Source organism: Nerophis ophidion, linkage group LG01 (genome assembly GCF_033978795.1).
Source record: "Nerophis ophidion isolate RoL-2023_Sa linkage group LG01, RoL_Noph_v1.0, whole genome shotgun sequence".
In the NCBI taxonomy this organism is placed as follows: domain Eukaryota; kingdom Metazoa; phylum Chordata; class Actinopteri; order Syngnathiformes; family Syngnathidae; genus Nerophis; species Nerophis ophidion.
The window spans coordinates 16,586,960-16,608,033 of record NC_084611.1 but is presented as its reverse complement, the minus strand read 5'-3'; the positions used below and the strand labels follow the sequence as shown (position 1 = coordinate 16,608,033).

The 21,074-nt window shown below is 36.5% G+C and overlaps 1 protein-coding gene across 2 annotated transcripts in view; it reads left to right on the top strand.

The window, feature by feature from the left end:
• golga1 (golgin A1) overlaps positions 1–20,757 on the top strand; it is a 73,001-nt gene extending 52,244 nt beyond the window's left edge. For both annotated transcript variants that reach the window (XM_061897416.1, XM_061897406.1), the window contains 10 exons: positions 239–379; positions 4,143–4,217; positions 4,279–4,368; positions 4,446–4,548; positions 7,120–7,280; positions 8,950–9,108; positions 9,172–9,231; positions 14,066–14,281; positions 14,390–14,476; positions 15,789–20,757. In XM_061897416.1, the coding sequence (XP_061753400.1) occupies positions 239–379; positions 4,143–4,217; positions 4,279–4,368; positions 4,446–4,548; positions 7,120–7,280; positions 8,950–9,108; positions 9,172–9,231; positions 14,066–14,281; positions 14,390–14,476; positions 15,789–15,869 (1,173 nt within the window). In that variant the 3' untranslated portion in view covers positions 15,870–20,757. The remainder of the gene's footprint in view (positions 1–238; positions 380–4,142; positions 4,218–4,278; positions 4,369–4,445; positions 4,549–7,119; positions 7,281–8,949; positions 9,109–9,171; positions 9,232–14,065; positions 14,282–14,389; positions 14,477–15,788) is intronic.
• The last annotated feature ends 317 nt before the right edge of the window (positions 20,758–21,074 follow it).

The window sequence follows — 21,074 nt, the reverse complement described above, 5'->3', positions numbered from 1 at the left end:
ATTAAATACATCTAAGTTATAACTGCCAATTTAATAATTAAAGATGCACTAATAATCGATTTATAATCAGATCTTTCAATCGTAATGGAATCAGAATTACAACCGCTGCTGCTGAACCTGTGAAGATTTAAGATGTCATGCCTAAAAAGTAAACATTGGAATAAAAATCCATCCACTTCTTGTTCTACTGCCGTTTTACGTACGCATGTTGTGTTCAGTTCGGTGTTTCTTTTGGCAGCAAGAAGAGTGGAGTGCAGACAGAGCCTCTTTGGATCAGCAGTTGTGTTTGGTGCAGCAGCAGAGTAAAGAGAAGCTCGACCAGCTGGAGAAGAACATCGCTGCTCTGCAGACAAAGAAACATACAATGCAAGAAACCATGGTAGGCTTTTTTTTCTTTGTTGATTAATTAATCGTGTTAATTCGTGTAATTTATGATATCTAGCATGGTATGCTATTTTTTAAAATTCTTTATTTTATGGTCCTTATCGCTTCTATGTAAGGAATCAAGTTGTTCTTTTTCATACAAAAACAAGCTGCAATAAACAAACAATATCCCAAATTTGGGGATGTAATGACATTAAATTGTCATATCATGATTCTAATCACCAAAATGATCCCGGTCATTATTACTATCATCACGGTATTGTTGATTGTGTTCAAAAAGTACTCATACACACTTATAACCAGTGACATGCTGTCAGGGTAGGCAAGTGAGGCAGTGCCGTAGGCAAGTGAGGCAGTGCCTCACCTTGCCACCAGGAGGGGTAAAAGGCTTAACTATGAAATGTTCAAAAAACAGAGTTATACAATAAGTTTTAATATTTCTCTGTTGGTCTATGCTTTCTATGTGATTTTGGTGTGGTTCCTGTATATTTGGATAATTTTCATGGTAAAAATCGCAGAAATTCTGTGTTTCCTAAACAAAATAACGCAGCAGACCAGAAGTGAGGCAGACACAGGTGGTGCCTCCAGGGCTACACACAAAGTGTATTAAGTGTGTGCGTAAGAGGGGGTGCGTGCTTGATGCCACGGGGAAAAGGCAGGCCATGAGGCAGCAAGTACCTCTGCCTCAAAGTAGGGGGCGATATATTGTTCAATGCCTCAGCAGTAATCTGACTCGCCACACTGGGAGAAATGGGGGCGCTAAAGCTAGCAGACGGATATCTCTCCAGCAGATGCCAGCCTTTTTTCTTTTTTTTTTTAAACTGTATTTATAAAAAACATGGCATTTTTATTAGAGTAAGCCAGTGTTTGTGGGTGTTATTGCTGCTTCAGATACAAATACAGAAAGGTAAGATACACTCACAATACTTGATTTATTTTGTTAAAAGCAAATGAGACCAAAAAGTATTCAATAACAACTTTGTCAAATACTTTTTGGACCAATTTGTCATACCTAATATCATTATGATAACGTTTTTATGAAAGCAAATTACTCCCTTTGTTTCCTGTTATTCTAATGTGCAACCTAAATCAACAATGGTTAGACCTGCTCATATGAATTTAAGTAAAAAAAAAAGAAGAAAAAAAACCCTCCAAAAGCATCCATGCCTCACCTGGTGTATACCGTTGGGATCAAAATTATTCAACCCACACACAATTTTGGTGTTTTAGCAAGTTGGACATTTATTCCGTATTTTGTTTATAGTCATATCAAATAAAGATATGTCAAATAGACAAATGCAACTTAAATTGTAACACTGTATTTTACAAAATACCAATAAAGGACATTTTTCTTAATATCTCATTGACAAAATGATTCAACCCCCTAGTTACATGCATCTTTAGTACTTAGTAGAACACCCTTTGGCAGTAATGACATCCTTCAAACGTGCTTCTTGCAACCATCTACAGGTATTTTAGCCCATTCCTCTTGGGCAAAGGCCTCCAGTTCATTCATATTCTTGGGCTTGCGTGCTGCAACTGCCTTCTTCAAGTCCCACCACAGCTTTTCTATAGGATTTAGGTCTGGCGACTGTGAAGGCCACTCCAGAGTCTTCCAGCCCTTCTTCTGCAACCACTCTGATGTTGATTTGGAGGTATGCTTGGGATCCTTGTCCTGTTGGAAGGTCCAACGTCTCCCAAGCCTCAGCTTCGTCACTGACTTCATGACATTTGCAGCTAATATATCCTGGTAGGAAATAGAATTCATAATGCTTTGAACGCGCTGGAGATTCCCGGAACCTGAGGCAGAGAAACAGCCCCAGAGCATTATTGACCCCCCACCATGCTTAACAGTAGGAAAGGTGTTCTTCTCTTTGTAAGTTTCATTTTTTCTCCTCCAGACATAACGTTGATCCATAGGCCCAAAGAGTTCCACTTTTGTCTCATCACTCCATAGAACAGTTTCCCAAAACCTTTGGGGTTTGTCCAGATGATTTTTGGCATACTGGAGTCTATTTTTCTTGTGCCTGATAGTCAGAAGTGGGGTGCGCCTGGTTGTTCTGGCATGGAGGCCTTCATCTCGTGGTGTGCGCCTTATTGTCTGGGACGGAACCTGCGTTCCCCCCTCTGCAAAGTCCTGTTGTAGTTCCTCAGCTGTTACCCGGGGGTTTTTCACCACTGTACGCTTCAAATACCGGACAGCAGTTGCACACAGCATCCTCTTTCTACCACGCCCAGGTAGTGTTTCCACTGTGCCTTTAGCTTTAAACTTGCAAATTATGCTCCCAACTGTGTCTCTTGGAATGTGTAATGTCTTTGCTATTTTCTTATATCCATATCCTTTCTTATGAAGAGAAATTACCTCCTCTCTTGACTTCTTTGACCACTCCTTGGACTTCACCGTGTTGCAAATACACCATTGACCATCTACAAGAAGCTGAGCGTCACAGTCTTTTTCAATCAGTTTAATTGTTGCTCGTTATGGTTCTAATCACATCTACAGGTGTTTTCAACACCCGATTGAAAATACTTTATTCAAATTCTGTTCTTAAGAGTTATGATATTCAAGGCGTTGAATAATTTTGTCAATGAGATATTAAGAGAAATTACACTGTTTGGTATGTTACAAAATATAATGTTGTAATTCAAGTTGCATTTGTCTATTTAATGCATCTTTATTTGATATGACTATAAACAAAATACGGAATAAATGTCCAACTTGCTAAAACACCAAAATTGTGTGGGGGTTGAAGAATTTTGCTCACAACTGTAGATGTGACGTGGTGCGGAAGCGACTGTTTGATTCAAACAACAATGTTGGCACGGAGCGAGGAGTCGTGTGCTGAAGTTGATTCTGCTATTGCAAATGTTTTGCGACATCGATCGAAATGATTAATTCTTTGAAAGATGAACAGAGAACGGTTTTGCAGGCATTTATTGGTGGCAAGGATTTTTTAGCTGTTCTTCGGACCGGGTTTGGATTTCCCTCCGCGTCGCTCTCATCAGCGTCACAGGTTATTTTCGATGTGAGTTGTTTAAGTAGCACGTCATTCAAGATAACGGACAAGTGGTTTATCCAATCACATACAATGATTTTTTTTTTTTTTTTACAAGGCCCCGCCTTCTGAAATACATCTATTGAGAACGACAAGGATCTGGCCATAAATCTCCTCACTAGGTGACACTGCTCATTTACTGGAGAAGCAAGCTAGTGGTAGCTATTTTGAATGCCAACATGAAAACAAGAAACATGAACATCTTTCTCCAATTAAAAAACAATATCTAAAATCAATCTGAACTTTATAAACACGTGTGCCTGAGCAACTACGACATTTAATTTTGTACATGAAACCTACAAGCTGTGCTCTCTTAGACCAAAACAATCGATCCATACTCGAAGCAATATGACAACAGGAAGTGAATTTGCGTGACGTCTCATAAACCGGACGTGAGGTTTTTTTTTTCTCTATCATTAAAAAAAAAGAAAAGAAACATAAAACGTTTCCAAATTAAAATGGAAGAAGACAAATATATTTTAACACTCATAAAAATATTATGACTCTTGAGTTGCAGGAACAATATTGCTATACAGTACAAAATATTTATTCTGCAAATAAAGTATTTTGTGTGGTTATTTATTTATCACTGGTTGTAAGCAGTGACGTGCGGTGAACAACAGTACCAGTTCTAATGAAATGTTTGTGTATGGGATCATGTATCAATGCAGTTAATACCACTATCCCATCACTGCTCTTTAGGCTGGCTTGGAAAGGCAAAGAGAGGAAGCAAATGTGGCTCTGACGCAACAGAAGGAAGAGCTGGATGAGTGCAAGGTCAGAACTGCTGCAACTAGTCATCTTCCTGGGAAAACTCTAACTCGGTTATTTCATTTAGGCGGCGTTGGATGGCCAGCAGACGGTTAGCGCTGAAATGGCTAAAGCTTTAGAGGAAAGCAGGCGACAGAGAGAGGAACTGCAAGCACAGGTCTGCAGCAGCACACTTCTACGTCATTGATGTAAAAAGGTTGTTTTGATTGGCGTTAATTATTGTTTTTATTTCAGGTTGGGGAGTTGACCATATCTCTGCAGCGCTCACAGGAGGAATTGTCCGCGCTCGGTGACAAGCTGTTGTTGCGAGAGAAAGACATCCCAATCCTCCGTGAAGGTACTCGCACGTCTTATGTTTCATTTTCTATTTCATTAGTCATCATTTTACCACACTAATTACCGTATTTTCCGGACTATAAGGCGCACTTAAATTATATTTTCTTCTCAAAACTCTTCTCTGCGCCTCATAACCCGGTGCGACTAATGTAAGGAATACGTTCAGTTGAGCTCCCCCACCTCCAAACTGTGTGACCAGTAGATGGCAGGCTAACATAAGAGATGCGTGTAGACTGCACTGTGATGGCAATATGACTCAAGTAAATGTTTTATATGTTCCATTAAAAAATATAGAACATTAAACACGGCGCTCAAAAATCTATCAACATGTCTTAGAACGACGTTGGCAAGCTATGAAGCTGCACCGCTTGATGTGCTTCAAAATACGAGTATTGTTATGTTGTGTGTATAATGTGAAAAAATAGAATAAAATAAAAAATTATATATATATATATTAGGGCTGCGAATCTTTGGGTGTCCCACGATTCGATTCAATATCTATTCTTGGGGTCACGATTCAATAATATATTGATTTTTTTTTCAATTCGATCTCGATTCAAAAACAATATTTTTCCGACTCAATACGATTCTGTATTCATTCAATATATAGGATTTCAGCAGGATCTACCCCAGTCTGCTGACATGCAAGCAGAGTAGTAGATTTAAAAAAAAAAAAAGCTTTTATAATTGTGAAGGACAATGTTTTATCAACTGATTGCAATAATGTAAATTTGTTTTAATTATTAAACGAACCAAAAATATGACGTATTTTATCTTTGTGAAAACATTGGACACAGTGTGTTGTCAAGCTTATGAGATGCGATGCAAGTGTAAGCTACTGTGACACTATTGTTCTTTTTTTATTTTTATAAATGTCTAATGATAATGTCAATGAGGGATTTCTAATCACTGCTATGCTGATATTATAACTAATATTGATACTGTTGTTGATAATATTCATTTTTGTTTCACTACTTTTGGTAGTGAAACCGATTGTGCAAGTTCTCCCACTTAAAATGATGACAGAGGTCTGTAATTTTCATCATAGGTACACTTCAACTGTGAAAGACAGAATGTGAAAAAAAAACATCCAGGAATTCACATTGTAGTAATTTTAAATAATTGATTTGTAAATTATGGTGGAAAATAAGTATTTGGTCACTTCAAACAAGGAAGATCTCTGGCTTTCACAGACCTGTAACTTCTTCTTTAAGAAGCTCTTCTGTCCTCCACTATGTTATACACCCCGCGAGCACCAAACCCCGCCCACCTCAACCAGCAGGAAGTATCATGGATGCAAAGGATTCTGGGTATTTGTTGTGTTGCGTTTATGTTGTGTTACTGTGAGGATTTTCTCCCGAAATGTGTTTGTCATTCTTCTTTTGTGTAGGTTCACAATGTGGCGCATATTAGTAGGAGTGTTAAAGTTGTTTATATCACAACCGTCAGTGTACTCTGTGTCACCCAGTATGCCTTGCAATCTCATACATGTGCCGATAGAAGCAGCGAAATGCATGTGTCCGGTCGGCACGCAAATAGCATTCCGTGAATGGCAGGCGTGATGACGTTCAAGAGGACGTTAAGAGTAATATCATCACGGCACGGCCTTAATATTGTAGGCCTAGTGAAAATTGGAGAATGTTGACTCCAGGTGAGGCATTGAATTCCGGAATCTCCCCGCAACAATCTGGGGGTCGGCGATTGTGCAGCTGAGCTGCATCAGAGTTGCCAAGGAGCCGCATGCGGCTCCGGAACCGCGGAATACCAACCCCTGATATATATGTATGTATGCTGCAGCCGTCTGGATCGACGCATGCACACTATCTCGCACATATATATATATATATATATATATATATATATATATATATATATATATATATATATATATATATATATATATATATATATATATATATATATATATATATATACTGTATATATGTATATATATGTATATGTGTATGTGTATATACTGTAATTTCTGTAATTGGTAATTATCTCTACTATATGTATATATTATATATCATATATATGTTGTATTGATATTTTTGTAAATTATGGTAAATTTTTGGTCTACTTTTCACTTGTTGTTTTCGCCCTCTTTTTGTGCCCAGGTAATCATTATCCTTTTTTGTCCTTTGTAACTGAGCTACAGTGTATAATAATTTCCTTTGTGGATCATTAAAGTCTGTCTAAGTCCATTTTAGATGTTACAGTAAAAATAGCATTTTATTAAATCCAATAATTATCATTGTCACAAACATTGTTACCAATGAGTACCAGCATCGATTCCCATTTACGGCGAATTGGTACCGTATCGATTTTAAATGTGAACTGTACCCATCCCTAATTACAGATTAAGTCGAGAAACTGAACAAACAAATGTGTTAGAAACTGCCATAGAATGTTAAAAGGATTAAAGAAGTTTTGCTTCTCCCTACTCTTTTTCGAACACACTGTAATGAGATACAGGATAAATGTGATGTATGTGATGTACCTCGTTGGAACTGCATGTATGTTCCAGGTAAATGAAAATCATTTGTTGCATTAAGTACACTTTGTGTTGCAGAGTTGCAGAGTCGCCAGGTGTCGCTGCTCCAGCTGCAGGAGGAATTTGAGCAGCAGCGGATCCAACGAGGGAAGATGGAGCTGGACAAAGACTCCCAGCTTACTGTCCTGAGAGGGGAGCTACTCAGCCAGACTCAACAGCTGGACCGCTGTCAGGCTCGGGTTAGTACTCCAACTTCTTAATTCACAACTTTCAACTGCGTGTTTAAATAAGGACCCTCCCTTTAAGAGGGAAGAGTCCAGCCAAATCATTTTACTCTAGGGCCGCCTGAATAATGAGAGGTGACTAGGATTGAATTTTATCAATTTATTCTGAAGGAAAAAAAACAAATAGGTACCGAATATTCCGGACTTTAGAGCGCACCAGGATATAAGCTGCACCCACACATTTTTTGAAGAAAAACATATTTTTACATACCATAGCCGCACTGGACTGTAAACCGCAGATATTTGTTGTGAAATGAGTTATTTGCACGGAAAGATTTTGTAAATCTTTTTGTAAACACATACCTTTAATAGTTTCCAAACGTTGTCTGTAACACGGCAGTAAAACGACTGATAAAAAAAAACAGGAGTCATCGTCATTGACCCACTAGCAGCAAAAGCTACCTCCCCAATCAGCTAAACAGACTCAATAACTCCACGGTGACGTTTTGGTGAATTTACTGAGGAATTTGTGAAACTGAAACAATACAAAAAGAATGTCCAAGTTAATATTAACACAGACACTCGTAAATGTGTTAGCATATTAGCTAATGCCAACATTACATTACAAATATGCATGAAAACACTCTTTTTGAAGGGAATTTACACTTTAACGATTTGTCGTTGGCTTTGACATTTAGGATTGCTTGTTTGCATCCAAACAGTTGTTTTTCTCACTAAGATAGTGCGAAAACATCCTTGCCCAGGCACACCTTCCTGGTTTTGGATTATAAATAGTTGGGGTTTTGGCACCAGCCGCTAGACTAGATCTGACCAGTCTAAATCTAAGACTCAATTTGACCAATTTAAGTCAATGAGCATGAACTGATGACGCTTACCCGGATGAGAGGCGAACCGTCTTCTAAGACAATCCAGTTGCGATCGATTGAAATTCCTACAGACATCACACGAGACGGTTTAGTAAGTATGAATAGTTTTAGTTATATTGTAAAACTTGCAAAACGTTGATTGAGGGAATGAATGAAGAATCCATACGAGTATAACGCTATGGACCATTTTACTTTCGATTCAAGGCATTAGAACAAGAAGTACATTTTCAACCCGCAACACCTGCTGTGAGCGAACTCGTCCAAAAGATGGCGCCACAGCACAGATAATAACACACAATCTCAGTCTTCTGCTTGGATTTATTCAAAACTATTAATTACAAAACTTTATGGCCATTTTCGAAGTAAAGTCCATAAATTAGCTGCACCGTTTTATAAGCTGCAGTGTACAAAGTGTAGGAAAGCTGTGGCTGTTTATAGTCCAGAATTTACGGCAAGCAAAAACAACAGCCATACCAGCGCTTGAGAGAGAACCAAGTCCGGAGGAAAAAAATGGTTGTCCTCTATGCAGGCTTTTGTCCACTGAGGTCGTGCCACCTTGGTAGGGATCGAAACTGAAAGTTAACTTGGTGTGTCCATGTTCTCATTGTCTCATTCCTGTTACCGCTTCTTGCGGAATCTATATGATATAATGTGTGTATTTGCATGAATAGGAAGCATGATATACCCTTGACTATAACACACTGCACATGAGGTGAGATCTCATGTAGTCCACTCTGCCCAAAGGTGGGGAAATATTCCTCCAACATTTGTGTGTGTTCATGCTGGGGTGTTTGCAGATCTCCTACTTGGAGGTGGAGGTGGAGACCCTGACGGAGCAGCTGCAGAGCCCCGCTGTGTGTGAGGAGGATCACAATGGTAGCTTGACGGTGGATGACCTTGACAACGTTCACAAGGTCAACAGAGAGCTGGAGCAGCAGCTAAGCGACAAGACCAGGGTACGACCGCGGCGCTGCTAGGGAGTGTGGTGGAAAAATAATAAGCACGTTTGTTGTTGGCAGACTATCAAACAGCTGCAGCAGCGAATGGCAGAATTGAAGAGGACCTTGCAGAAAGAACTGGTAAGACTAAGTCAGTATTATCTTTTGGAACCATAACTTCATGCGGATTGACATAAATACTCAGGGTAGAGCTGGACAATTAATACAGTTTTAATCAAAATTTAAATTTTGGCTTCTCTCCAACAAAAAATATTCTATTTGAAAAAAACTATGAATATCAGAATTTCAATTTTGGCTTCTCTCCAACAAAAAAATTTCTATTTTAAAAAAACAAAGAATGGGCAGTGCAACTGAGATTTTAACAGTGAAACGGATGACTGACCATGTACCGGTATATTGTAAAACTTACAAATGTTGCTTGGAGTGATGATTGAAGAATCCATAAGAGTAGAAATGCTTTGGATGACTGGAAAACAGAACGGCACTTGTACTTCCGGTTGAAAGCACTAAAGAGAAGGAAACACTGTTGACGTTCACACCGCAGCACCCGCCGTGAGCCATCTCGTCTAAAAGAGGTCGCCATAGCTTAAACAATAACACACCTTTTCAGTGTCTGTTGAAAACGATTTGTTGAACTCAAAACATGATGGCTCTTAGCGAAGAAAAATCTATGAATTTTTTAAATGGGGTCCCAAAGACCCCATCAAGTCATTAAAATGAGGTCCCACAGTACATTTTTGGCGTTCCACTTTTTTGGAACCATTTTGAAAACAAATGATAAATGTATGCATTATCCTGTTTATATCTCACATTATATATTGTTTTGGAAAAAGATTTTCCTAAACGTTAATTCATAAAAACAATAATATAAAACAGAACACGTTTTTATGCATCTAAACTTTACCGCTGCCACCCCAAAATCAAAGTTCTCTGACTGACGAGGACCACTGATATATCTTATCTATGCATATTTTACTAGAATACCCTTATGGGAATTACATGTATAAAAATCAAGTACCTACTGTACTGTTTACTTGTTGAAACACCCCTTTTAGAGCAAATATCTACCCAAACGACCACTTTGCTGCTGCCCAAAATTTTTGGGAAGGATATTTCAACAAGTAAACAGTACAGTAGGTACTTGATTTTGGTATATGTAATGCCCATAAGGGTATTCTCAAAAAATATGCAAAGATAAGATGTGTCTGGATCAAAATATTACTTGAAATACATTTTTGGCAGCAGGAAATACATTTTTGGCAGCAGGAAAGGGGCCATTTGGGTAGATTTTATCTCTGAGAAGGGTATTTCAACAAGTAAACAGTACAGTAGATACTGGTTTTTGATTTATGTATTGCTCATTAGGGTATTCTAGTAACATGCGTGTGTAAATATGCAATGTGTAAAAATAAAAATATTACGTTGAATCACTTTTTGTCAGGCAATATTATATTTAATGAACATTTTACATAAATTAATACATCCAAACACTTTATAAATATTTATTATGTGCGCAAAGAAATAACAGTTACAGTTGTATATATTTTCCAAACGAGAAAGAGGTTTTATCACATCAACATTAGACTATCAACAGTCCTTTAAATCTCATTAATACCACAGATAAAGCAAACAGTCATTTTCCGGACATGATAAAGGCTTAAATAATGTCGTAGCCCGTAACACGTAGCGTTACAATAACAACGGAGATAAAGTGTTTGTCTCACATGTAGTAATGCGCTGTGGACAGACGAAGCCAAGCAATGCAGGTTTAGCGAGCGGTGCTTACTCCCGCGAAGGAAATACATTTTTGGCAGGCAATCACATTTTGGCACAATACCCGCAAATACAAACAAAACAAAACACCGGCGGAAACCAATAATCAATTTTTTTTTAAAAACAAGCAAACCGGGGACACGCGAGTTTCCGGAATTGCGCGTCCTTTCTGATTTCAATGCGTAAAAAGAAACACATTGCGTTAATGGCAACATTGATAACTCAGCCGCACCGTTCAAAGCGTAGGGAAAAAAGTAACTGTTTATAGGGCAGAATTTACGGTACACTAGAAGTTTGGGATCTCACCCTGGTTGCAACTTATTTGGAATCACCGGTAATATGCCTAATTAATAATCACTAATCTCAACACAAACAGTCAAGGTCAAACAGTCAAAGTATCCTCGGACAGAATCACAGGTGTAGCCACTAAAACGGAAACCGCCGTTTAATGCTGAATTTTAGGGGAGTTGACATAAATGTGAGTGAAATGCTGTCATTGGGAGCAGGAGGAACATTTGTTTGGGAAAATAATTTGTTTGGGATTGCTCATTCATCCCCAAAACACTAAACCAAACCAAACTGAAGAGTTCACACCCCAGCCGAGTCATACCAAACGCTATAAAAAAATGGGACCCATTACATCCCTGCTTGGTACTCAGCATTAAGGGTTGGAATTGGGGGTTAAATCACCAAAAATGATTCCCGGGCGTGGCACAGCTGCTGCCCACTGCTCCCCTCAACTCCCAGGGGGTGATCATTGGTACTTTACCTTTAACAATGTTGAGATAGCAACTGAACGAGGACGTTATAGGTAGCAAGAACAACACATATCATCTGTTGTGTTGTTGTGAACGACATCATGGATGTAACATCAATGTACAAACAGTCATACACACACAACACTTATCATCTGTTGTGCTGTTGTGAACGACATCATGGATGTAACATCAACGTACAAACAGTCGTACACGTACAACACATCTCATCTGTTGTAATAATGTCTCGTGTGTAAACTTTTGAGTGTCTGACAGCCGCGCTGCTACTACCGGAAACTAGAGGAGGGAGCAGCTCGCCTTCAAAATAAAGGTCCCTTCTCATTACTTGATAATGTTACACCACGGAGACAGTATTTTGGCAAAAAGGGATTCGTAGGAAAAGTGAAAACTGAGGTAGTACTCTAAAGACAACTTGCTGCATTAACTCGGGGGTCGGCAACCCAAAATGTTGAAAGAGTCATATTGGACCAGAAATACAAAAAAAGTAATCTGTCTGGAGCCACAAAAAATTACTAGACTTATATAAGTGTTATAATGAAGGCAATACATGATGTAAGTGGCTAATTAGCTATATTAGTTTACTGTCTAAGTGTCGCAGGCTAATGCAAATCTTCGTTGACAGGTAATATTTTTTCTACACATTTTTACATCATTGGAAAACATTAGTAAAACTTCTCAGAGGGTGAAATAACTCCTGGAAATGACTGGCTCAGAATGGCCAAAAGTATAGATGTGTGTGTCCAAGTTAAAGGAAACGACAGGCTGTCTTCTTCTAATGGATTGATTACAATCTTTGCAAGCTGGATAACGTTTGCTGTGGTCTGGGACAACATGGCACACTAACAACTATCAGAAATGGAGCCAATATTACATTTACATAATGTGTCATGAAATGTGTAAAAATAAACTAAATACACACAGGACGTAAGTAAAGGAACTTAAATGAGCTCAAATATATACTCGCGAGGCATAATGAAGCAATATGTACATACAGCTGGCCTAAATAGCATTTTAGCATTGATTAGCTTGCAGCCATGCAGGGACCAAATATGCCTGATTAGCACTGCATAACAAGTCAATAACACCAACAAAGCTCACTTTTGTTCATTCACGCACAGTACAAAACGTTTGGTGGACAAAATGAGACAAAGAAAGAGTTGCATAAAACACGTCTTTCTGGGGCAGCGTCGGACAAAGTTTTACATGTAAACAAACCATTGAGTCACAGTCCATACAACGGTGAGTTCAAGGGCCGCTGAAATTAGTAGGACAAAACAGCACTTGCCAAATACTCATCAGTGAAGCATTAACATATTAAACTATTAAAGAACCATATGGTTAATCTGATGTTGTTGTTGTGATGGGACTCTAAACCCGTGAGGGAATAAGAACACCGTTTTTCGTTTCAACTTCTTCTTTATATGTAATTTTTAGCAGCAGCAGCTAAGTACACTTTCACATACACACTGTTCTACACAAGGACCCCGAGAAGTAAACATAGCTGCCCGGTAAACTTCCGGACTTAAGCAGACTCAACTTAAAGGTGCCCATCCATCCATCCATTTTCTACTGCTTATTCCCTTTCGGGGTCGCGGGGGGCGCTGGCGCCTATCTCAGCTACAATCGGGCGGAAGGCGGGGTACACCCTGGACAAGTCGCCACCTCATCGCAGGGCCAACACAGATAGACAGACAACATTCACACTCACATTCACACACTAGGGCCAATTTAGTGTTGCCAATCAACCTTTCCCCAGGTGCATGTCTTTGGAGGTGGGAGGAAGCCGGAGTACCCGGAGGGAACCCACGCTTTCACGGGGAGAACATGCAAACTCCACACAGAAAGATCCCGAGCCTGGATTTGAACCCAGGACTGCAGGACCTTCGTATTGTGAGGCAGACGCACTAACCCCTCTGCCACCGTGCATGACTACATTAATAGCTTGTTACGTCAACAATAATATAAACAATTATAATCAACAATTGACATATTAAATAGGGAACTTTATCTTCTATCTTAATCACTGACAAAGGGAATTTATAACAAAACTGTGGGCTTTCTAACAATTAGGAAGGTTTGTGACGTGTTTGTCCTCCTCCTAAAACCATATTACAACAAATATATTTTTCTTTTTTTTTTTTTCATTTCCATACATTTTTGAAAAAGCTCCAGGAAGCCACCAGGGCGCTGCTCAAGAGCCGCATGTGGCTCTAGAGACGTGGGCTGCTGACCCCCGCGTTGACTGCTGCACGCTTTGCACAAACTTGCTGGAAGAATCCAGAAGCTGTGTTGATATGTTTTGATTGATTGCAGAAAGTACCAAAGTTTAACGGTTTAGCATCAAAAGACGTTCGCTTCGGCGGCAAAACCCAGCACGCCGCGTGATTGCGCAATGCCTTCTCTAGAAGCTGAAGCCCGAGCCAGAAGACGACGCGAAGGAGAGAAGCCAAGAAAGCCGCGTTGAGAGAGAAGAGAGAGTTGGCGGAGACGCGCTCCGACACAGCCCGCCCACTTCCAACTCCACCGTCACCAACACCTCAGACCTTAACGACTCGCGGGAGATCAACTTTGAGTACTTGAAGCACGTGGTGCTGAAGTTCATGTCGTCCAGAGAGGCGGAGGTGAGTCGCCGGCACATCTGAGGGTGGCCGTATAAACAACTTTAACACTGTTACAAATATGCGCCACACTGTGAACCCACACGCGTCATCTGTGCTCTGTGTTCTCAGGCCTACCAGCTGGTACGAGCCGTGTCTGTGCTGCTCAACTTCACTCGCGAGGAGGAGGACATGTTGAAGCAAACCATCGAGTACAAAGTCAGTCTTTCTTTCACAAGAATATTTCATCATCATTCATCTTTGTGGAATTAAGAACCCCGCCACCTCCCCTGCACACACCCGGAATAGAACGGAGACAGAATAGCAACAAAATCAAAGGTTATGGATAGGGATGCCAATAAATCCTTTAAAATGTAATATCGGAAATTATCGGTATCGGTTTCAAAAAGTAAAATGTATGACTTTTTAAAACGCCACTGTGTACACGGCCGTAGAGAGAAGTACAGAGCGCCAATAAACCTTAAAGGCACTGCTTTTGTGTGCCGGCACAATCACATAATATCTACATTTTTTCACACAAACACAAGTTAATGCAACGCATACTTGGTCAACAGCCATACAGGTCACACTGAGGGTGGCCGTACAAAAAACTTTAACACTGTTGCAAATATGCGCCACGCTGTGAACCCACACCAAACAAGAATGACAAACACATTTCGGGAGATCATCTGTACCGTAACACAACATAAACACAAGAGAACAAATACCCAGAACCCCTTGCAGCACTAACTCTTCCGGGACACTACAATATACACCCCCCGCTACTCCCTACCTCCCCCCCACCTCAACCCCGATTACATCACATCAAATATGCATGTCCCAAATTCCAAGCTGATGTTTTGAGGCATGTTAAAAAAAATGCACTTTGTGACTTCAATAATAAATTTGGCAGTGCCATGTTGGCATTTTTTTCCATAACTTATTATCTGAGTTATAAACTTCTGCTTTCTTCTGCTCCCTTTTAGACACACGACATGTTACTTTCTGTTGTATTTCACCTTGTTAAATTTGTATAGATAAAGATTATATATGGTTGAAAAATAAAACAAAAATTAAATATATTTATTTATTTTTAAATTGACTTTTTTAAATTATTATTCCGGGTCGAATAAGAATCGCGATTTCAATCTGAATCGCTTTTTTGTGCACCCCTTAAAAAAAAACAGCCTGCATGGTCGCTTTGTTTTTGGATTCAATACTGCACAATTTCACCCGTTTGCTCTTTGATTCCACTTTTTTTGTTTCCAAAATTATCTGCGGGCCGCACTCTGGCTCTAGGCTGGCATCAAATACTCTGTTCCCTCAATAAAATACTTCCGGCTCATTAAACATTCTGTGCCAGGAACAGCAAACCTTCCACAAACATAAATAAATATATGGTTTTGTTGTGAAAGCAGCAGGGCATCAAATTCTTCTTTTCCACAACTCAAAGAAGGAGAATCCAAAAACCAAAACCTCCTTTCGTGTCTGTTTGGGTTTAACGTGCGCTTGTGTCCTGAAAATGTTGCAGATGTCCTGGTTCGGATCCAAGCCGTCTCCAAAGGGAACCATCAGGCCCTCGGTCTCAGGCGCGTCCAGCCAGTGGAGCTGAAACATGAAGACATCTTCAGGTGTCCAACCTTTCATATCTGAACACTTGACATATTATCCAACTCTAATTCTTCCTTTCGAATAACATTTTTTTTAAACAATCAGCGCAAATGTCCACCGTTGGCATTTTTTGTGTCAGCGCCTGACTTTTGAAGCTTTTCATGAGCACACTTCCTTTTTTTCAACGTTTAAGGACAGACATTATGACACCAAGGTGTTTGAAACCACAAACAGCAAAGGAAATCCTCACATCTTTTTGTCTGTGAGGCAACGCCTACATTTTGCCACCCCTTTGAAGAAAAAAAAGGTAAAAACGTTTGAAATGTTTAGCATTAAAAATACAATTAAACTTTACTGAAACATTCAACAATATAATTGGGGAACAGCCGATGCTGTTGATTTTGGTAAGTTATGTATTTGTAAATGTATGTACAGTATATGTATGTAAACACTGTAAAAACTCAATCGCCTGTAGGTTTTTATGGTTCAAAACCGGCAGCTCAGTCGCAAAAACGTTACTGTAAAATCTATGGTGGAAAATTACCAGTTTTTTTACGTAAAAATAATGGCGACAAAAAAAAAAAAAACCTTTGCATTTTTTCATTGACCGTAATTTGCTGTAATTAAACAAAAAGAAAAACCTACCACGAATTTTACGGCAAAAATCTGGTGACCAAGCTGACTTTTTTTTTACTGTTAAATTCATGGGCGTGGTTTTGACAGTGATTTACTGTGAAGGAGAAATAGTACCAATGTTTTTACAATAACATTATGTCAACTAAAAGAAAATATATTTGTTAAAAAATTAAATTCTGATCAGTAAACTGACATTTTTTCTTACTGTTAAATATATGTTGTTATTCTTTTACAGTGTTTTACTGTACAGGAAAAAATAGTACCATTATTTTTACAATGAAATTACGGCGACTAAAAAATAACTCCTATACATTTTATCCTTGACAGTAACTTGCTGTAAAAAAAAAAAAAGAATAAAACCCTCAAACAAACGAAATAACTACGATGAATTTTACGTTAAAATTCTGGTGACTAAGATGACATTTTTGTTGCTTTTAGCGTTTTACTGTAAAGGAAAAATAATACCTTTTGTTTTTACAATAAAATTACGGCAACTAAAAAATAACCCCTGTACATTTTTTATAATTTACAGTAATTCGCTGTAAAACAAAACAAAAAATTACGGTAAAATTGTGCTTAGTAAGATGCATTTTTTCTTGCTGTTAAATATATGGTCTTTTTTTTTTTTTTTTTTTTTTTTTACAGTCTTTTACTGTAAAGGAAAACATAGTAACATTATTTTTACAATAAAATTACGGCGACTAAAAAATAAACCCTGTACATTTTATCCTTGACAGTAATTCGCTGTAAAAAAAAATAAAATAAAACCCTCTAAAAACTAAATAACTACTATGAATTTTACGGTAAAATTCTGGTGACTAAGATGACATTTTTGTTGCTTTTAGCGTTTTACTGTAAAGGAAAAATAGTACCTTTTGTTTTTACATTAAAATTATGGCATCTAAAAAATAACCCCTGTATATTTTTTTTTAATTTTACCGTAATTCGCTGTAAAAAAAAAAAATTGTGGTTAGTAACCTGACATTTATTCTTGCTGTTAAATGTATGGTCTTTTTTTTTTTTTTTTTTTTAACAGTGTTTTACTGTAAAGGAAAAAAGAGTAACATTATTTTTACAATAAAATTACGGAGACTAAAAAATAACCCCTGTACATTTTATCCTTGACAGTAATTCACTTTTAAAAAAACCCTCAAAAAAAACAAAAAATACCATGAATTTTACGGTAAAATTCTGGTGACTAAAATGACATTTTTTCTTACTGTTAAATATGTAGTTGTTTTTAGCGATTTACTGTAAAGGAAAAATAGTGCATTTTGTTTTTACAATAAAATGATGGCAACTAAAAAATAACCCCTGTACATTTTTTTATTTACAGTAATTCGCTGGGAAAAAAAAAAAGAAAAACATATTTTACGGTAAAATTCTGGTGATTAAATTGACATTTTTCCTTACAGTTATATATATATATATATAGTCGTTGTTTTTGCTGTAAAGGAAAAATAGTATGTTTTGTTTTTACAATAAAATTATGGCAACTAAAAAAACAACCCCTGTACATTTTTTCATTGACAGTAATTCGCTATAAAAAACAAAAAATCTACTTTGAATTTCATGGTAAAATTCTGGTGACTAAGATGACATTTTTTCTTACTGTTAAGTATACAGTCGTTGTTTTTAGAGTTTTACTGTAAAGAAAAAATAGTACCTTTTGTTTTTACAATGAAATATTATGGCAAGTAAAAAATAACTCATGAACATTTTTTCATTTACAGTAATTCGGTGTAAAAAAACAAACAATAAATAAATACGGTAAAATTCTGGTGACTAAGCTGACATTTTTTTTTACTGTTAAATACATGGTCATTTGTTTTCAGTGTTTTACTGTAAAAGATAAAATAGACATTACCTTGACAGTAATTCACTGTAAAAAAACAACCCCAAAAAAAACAAAAAAAACTACCATGAATTTTACAGTCAAATTCTGGTGACTAAGATGACATTTTTTCTTACTGTTAAATATATAGTCGTTGTTTTTATTGTAAAGGAAAAATAGTGCCTTTGTTTTTACAATAAAATTATGGCAACAAAAAAAATAACTCATGAACATTATTTCATTGACACTAATTTGCTGTAAAAAAAAAAAAATTTACGGTAAAATTTTGTTGACTAAGCTAACATTTTTTCTTACTGTTAAATATATGGTCGTTATTTGTACAGTGTTTTACTGTAATGGAAAACTAGTACCAATGTTTTTACAATAAAATTATGGCAACTAAAAAATAACCCCTGTACATTTTTTCATTGACAGTAATTCGCTGTAGAAAAAAAAAAAAAAATCTACTATGAATTTTATGGTAAAATTCTGGTGCCTAAGATAACATTTTTTCTTAATGTTAAATATATAGTCATTGTTTTTAGCGTTTTACTGTTTAAGAAAAATAGTACCATTATTTTTACAATAAAATTATTGACAGTAATTATTTGTTAAAAAATAAATGAAAAAATTATAATTTTAGGGTAAAATTTTGGTTAGTAAGCTGACATTTTTTCTTGCTGTTGTTTACACTGTTTTACTGTAAAGGAAAAATAGCACCATCGTTTTTACAATAAAATTATGGCAACTAAAAATAACCTGTGTACAGTTTTTCATTCACAGTAAAACGCTGTGAAAAAAATATAATTTTAACAATAGAATTTTGATGACTAAGATGACTTTTTTATTTTTACTGTTAAATTTATGGTCTTTTTTTTAATTTTACAGTGTTTTACTGTAAAGGAAAAATAGTACCATTGTTTTTACAATAAAATTATGGGGACGGAGAATCAACCCTTGTACATTTTTTCAGTTAAAATAATTCAATGTAAAAAAAAACAAAAAAAAACCTGTCATCTTTACAGTAACATTTTTTTTTACCGTACAAAATTTTTTACCATTAAATATACAATCGTTGATTTTACATTGTTTTACTGTTAATGGAATAATTGTACCACCGTTATTTTTAAGGTAATATTATGGCAACTGCAAATTAACCCTTGTACATTTTTTCATTTTCATTTACTGTATAAAAAAAAACTACTGTGAATTTTACAGTAGAATTATGGTGACTAACGTGACACTTTGTATTTACTGTAAAAAAAAAAAAAAAAAATGTTTTAACCATAAAATAAACAGTGGTTTTTACGTTGGGGGTGGGGAAGTACCACCGTTATTTTTGAAGTAAAATTATGGTGACCGAAAATTAACCCTAGTACATTTTTTCCATGTACAGTAATTTACTCTATTAAAAAAAACTACAGTGAATTTTACGGTAAACTTCTGGCGACTATCGTGCCTTTTATTAATTTTTTTTAATGGTTTTTTTTTTTCGCCATAAAATTATATGTACATTTTTTTCAGTTAAAATAATTCAATGTAAAAAAAAAAAACCCTGTCATCTTCACAGTAAAATTTGGGGAAATAGCTTTTTTTTTTACGGTAAAAGTCTGCCGACTAATGTGCCTTTTTTTATTTTATTTTTTTACTGTATTTTTTTTGCCATAAAATTATACGTCCATTTTTTTTTTTTTTTACTGTGTATTGTTATTGTAAAAAAAATACTACAGTTATTTTTACAGTAAAATTCTGGTGACTGAGCATTAACTACCTACTGATTGCCATTAAGAGTCGTTCGCTGTAAAAAAAAAAAAAAAAAGATACTTTGGGAATTTTGCAGTAAAATTCTTGCGACTGAGCTGCCAGTTTTTGTTTTTTTTACTGTAAAATCTGCCGATGTTGTTTTTACAGTGTATACCTTTGTATAATATATATATGTATATAAAGTAAAGAGATATATGTACTGTATGCTTTGAGAACTTTATAACATGATTTGATATCCTGTTCAGTATTTATTATATAAACCTGCTTCTCACTTATTTTGTGTTCTTTCCTCTTTGTCAGTACAAGAAAGTATTTTCAAATCAGCTATGAAATGTTAATATATTTTACAGTAATCATTTTTATTATGCTTTTTTTTTTAATTAAATGGGAATCAAGGAATATATTTTTTTTATAGTTTTTTTTTTTTTTACTGTAAATCCTGCAAAGTCAACTGAACATTTACGACATCTTCCCCAATTACTCGTCCAAAAGTGCTAAAATTGTGAATTTATGTCTTCCTCCGGGTTGCATGGCTGCAAATTGACTTTGAATACGTTCTTGTTGGAAAACATGGCAGGGTTTGGCAACCTCATTGTGGTCGTGTTGATCACCACAATGGATGTCAAATCCAATAAAGGAAAAAGATGACATTGTTTTCAAGTGTTATGTTGCTCTTTTGACAGATGCTCTGGCTAAATAGCGTCAAGTAATTAAAAATATGAGCTAAAAAAGCTAACTGTAATATGCTAACAATAGCATTCTTACAGTTTAATATTATTTTATTTGTTTACATTTGTTTCATATCTTAAAACTATTTTCAATTGTTTTAATTATTTTTTCAATTTTCAATGTCTATATTTAATTGTATCTCTTTTTTTCAGTATGCATTCCCTTCTTTTAGCATGCTTACAGTTAGCATTGGTGAAAATCCCGAAAAAATATGACACTAACTGCTAAATTACCTGAAAACGC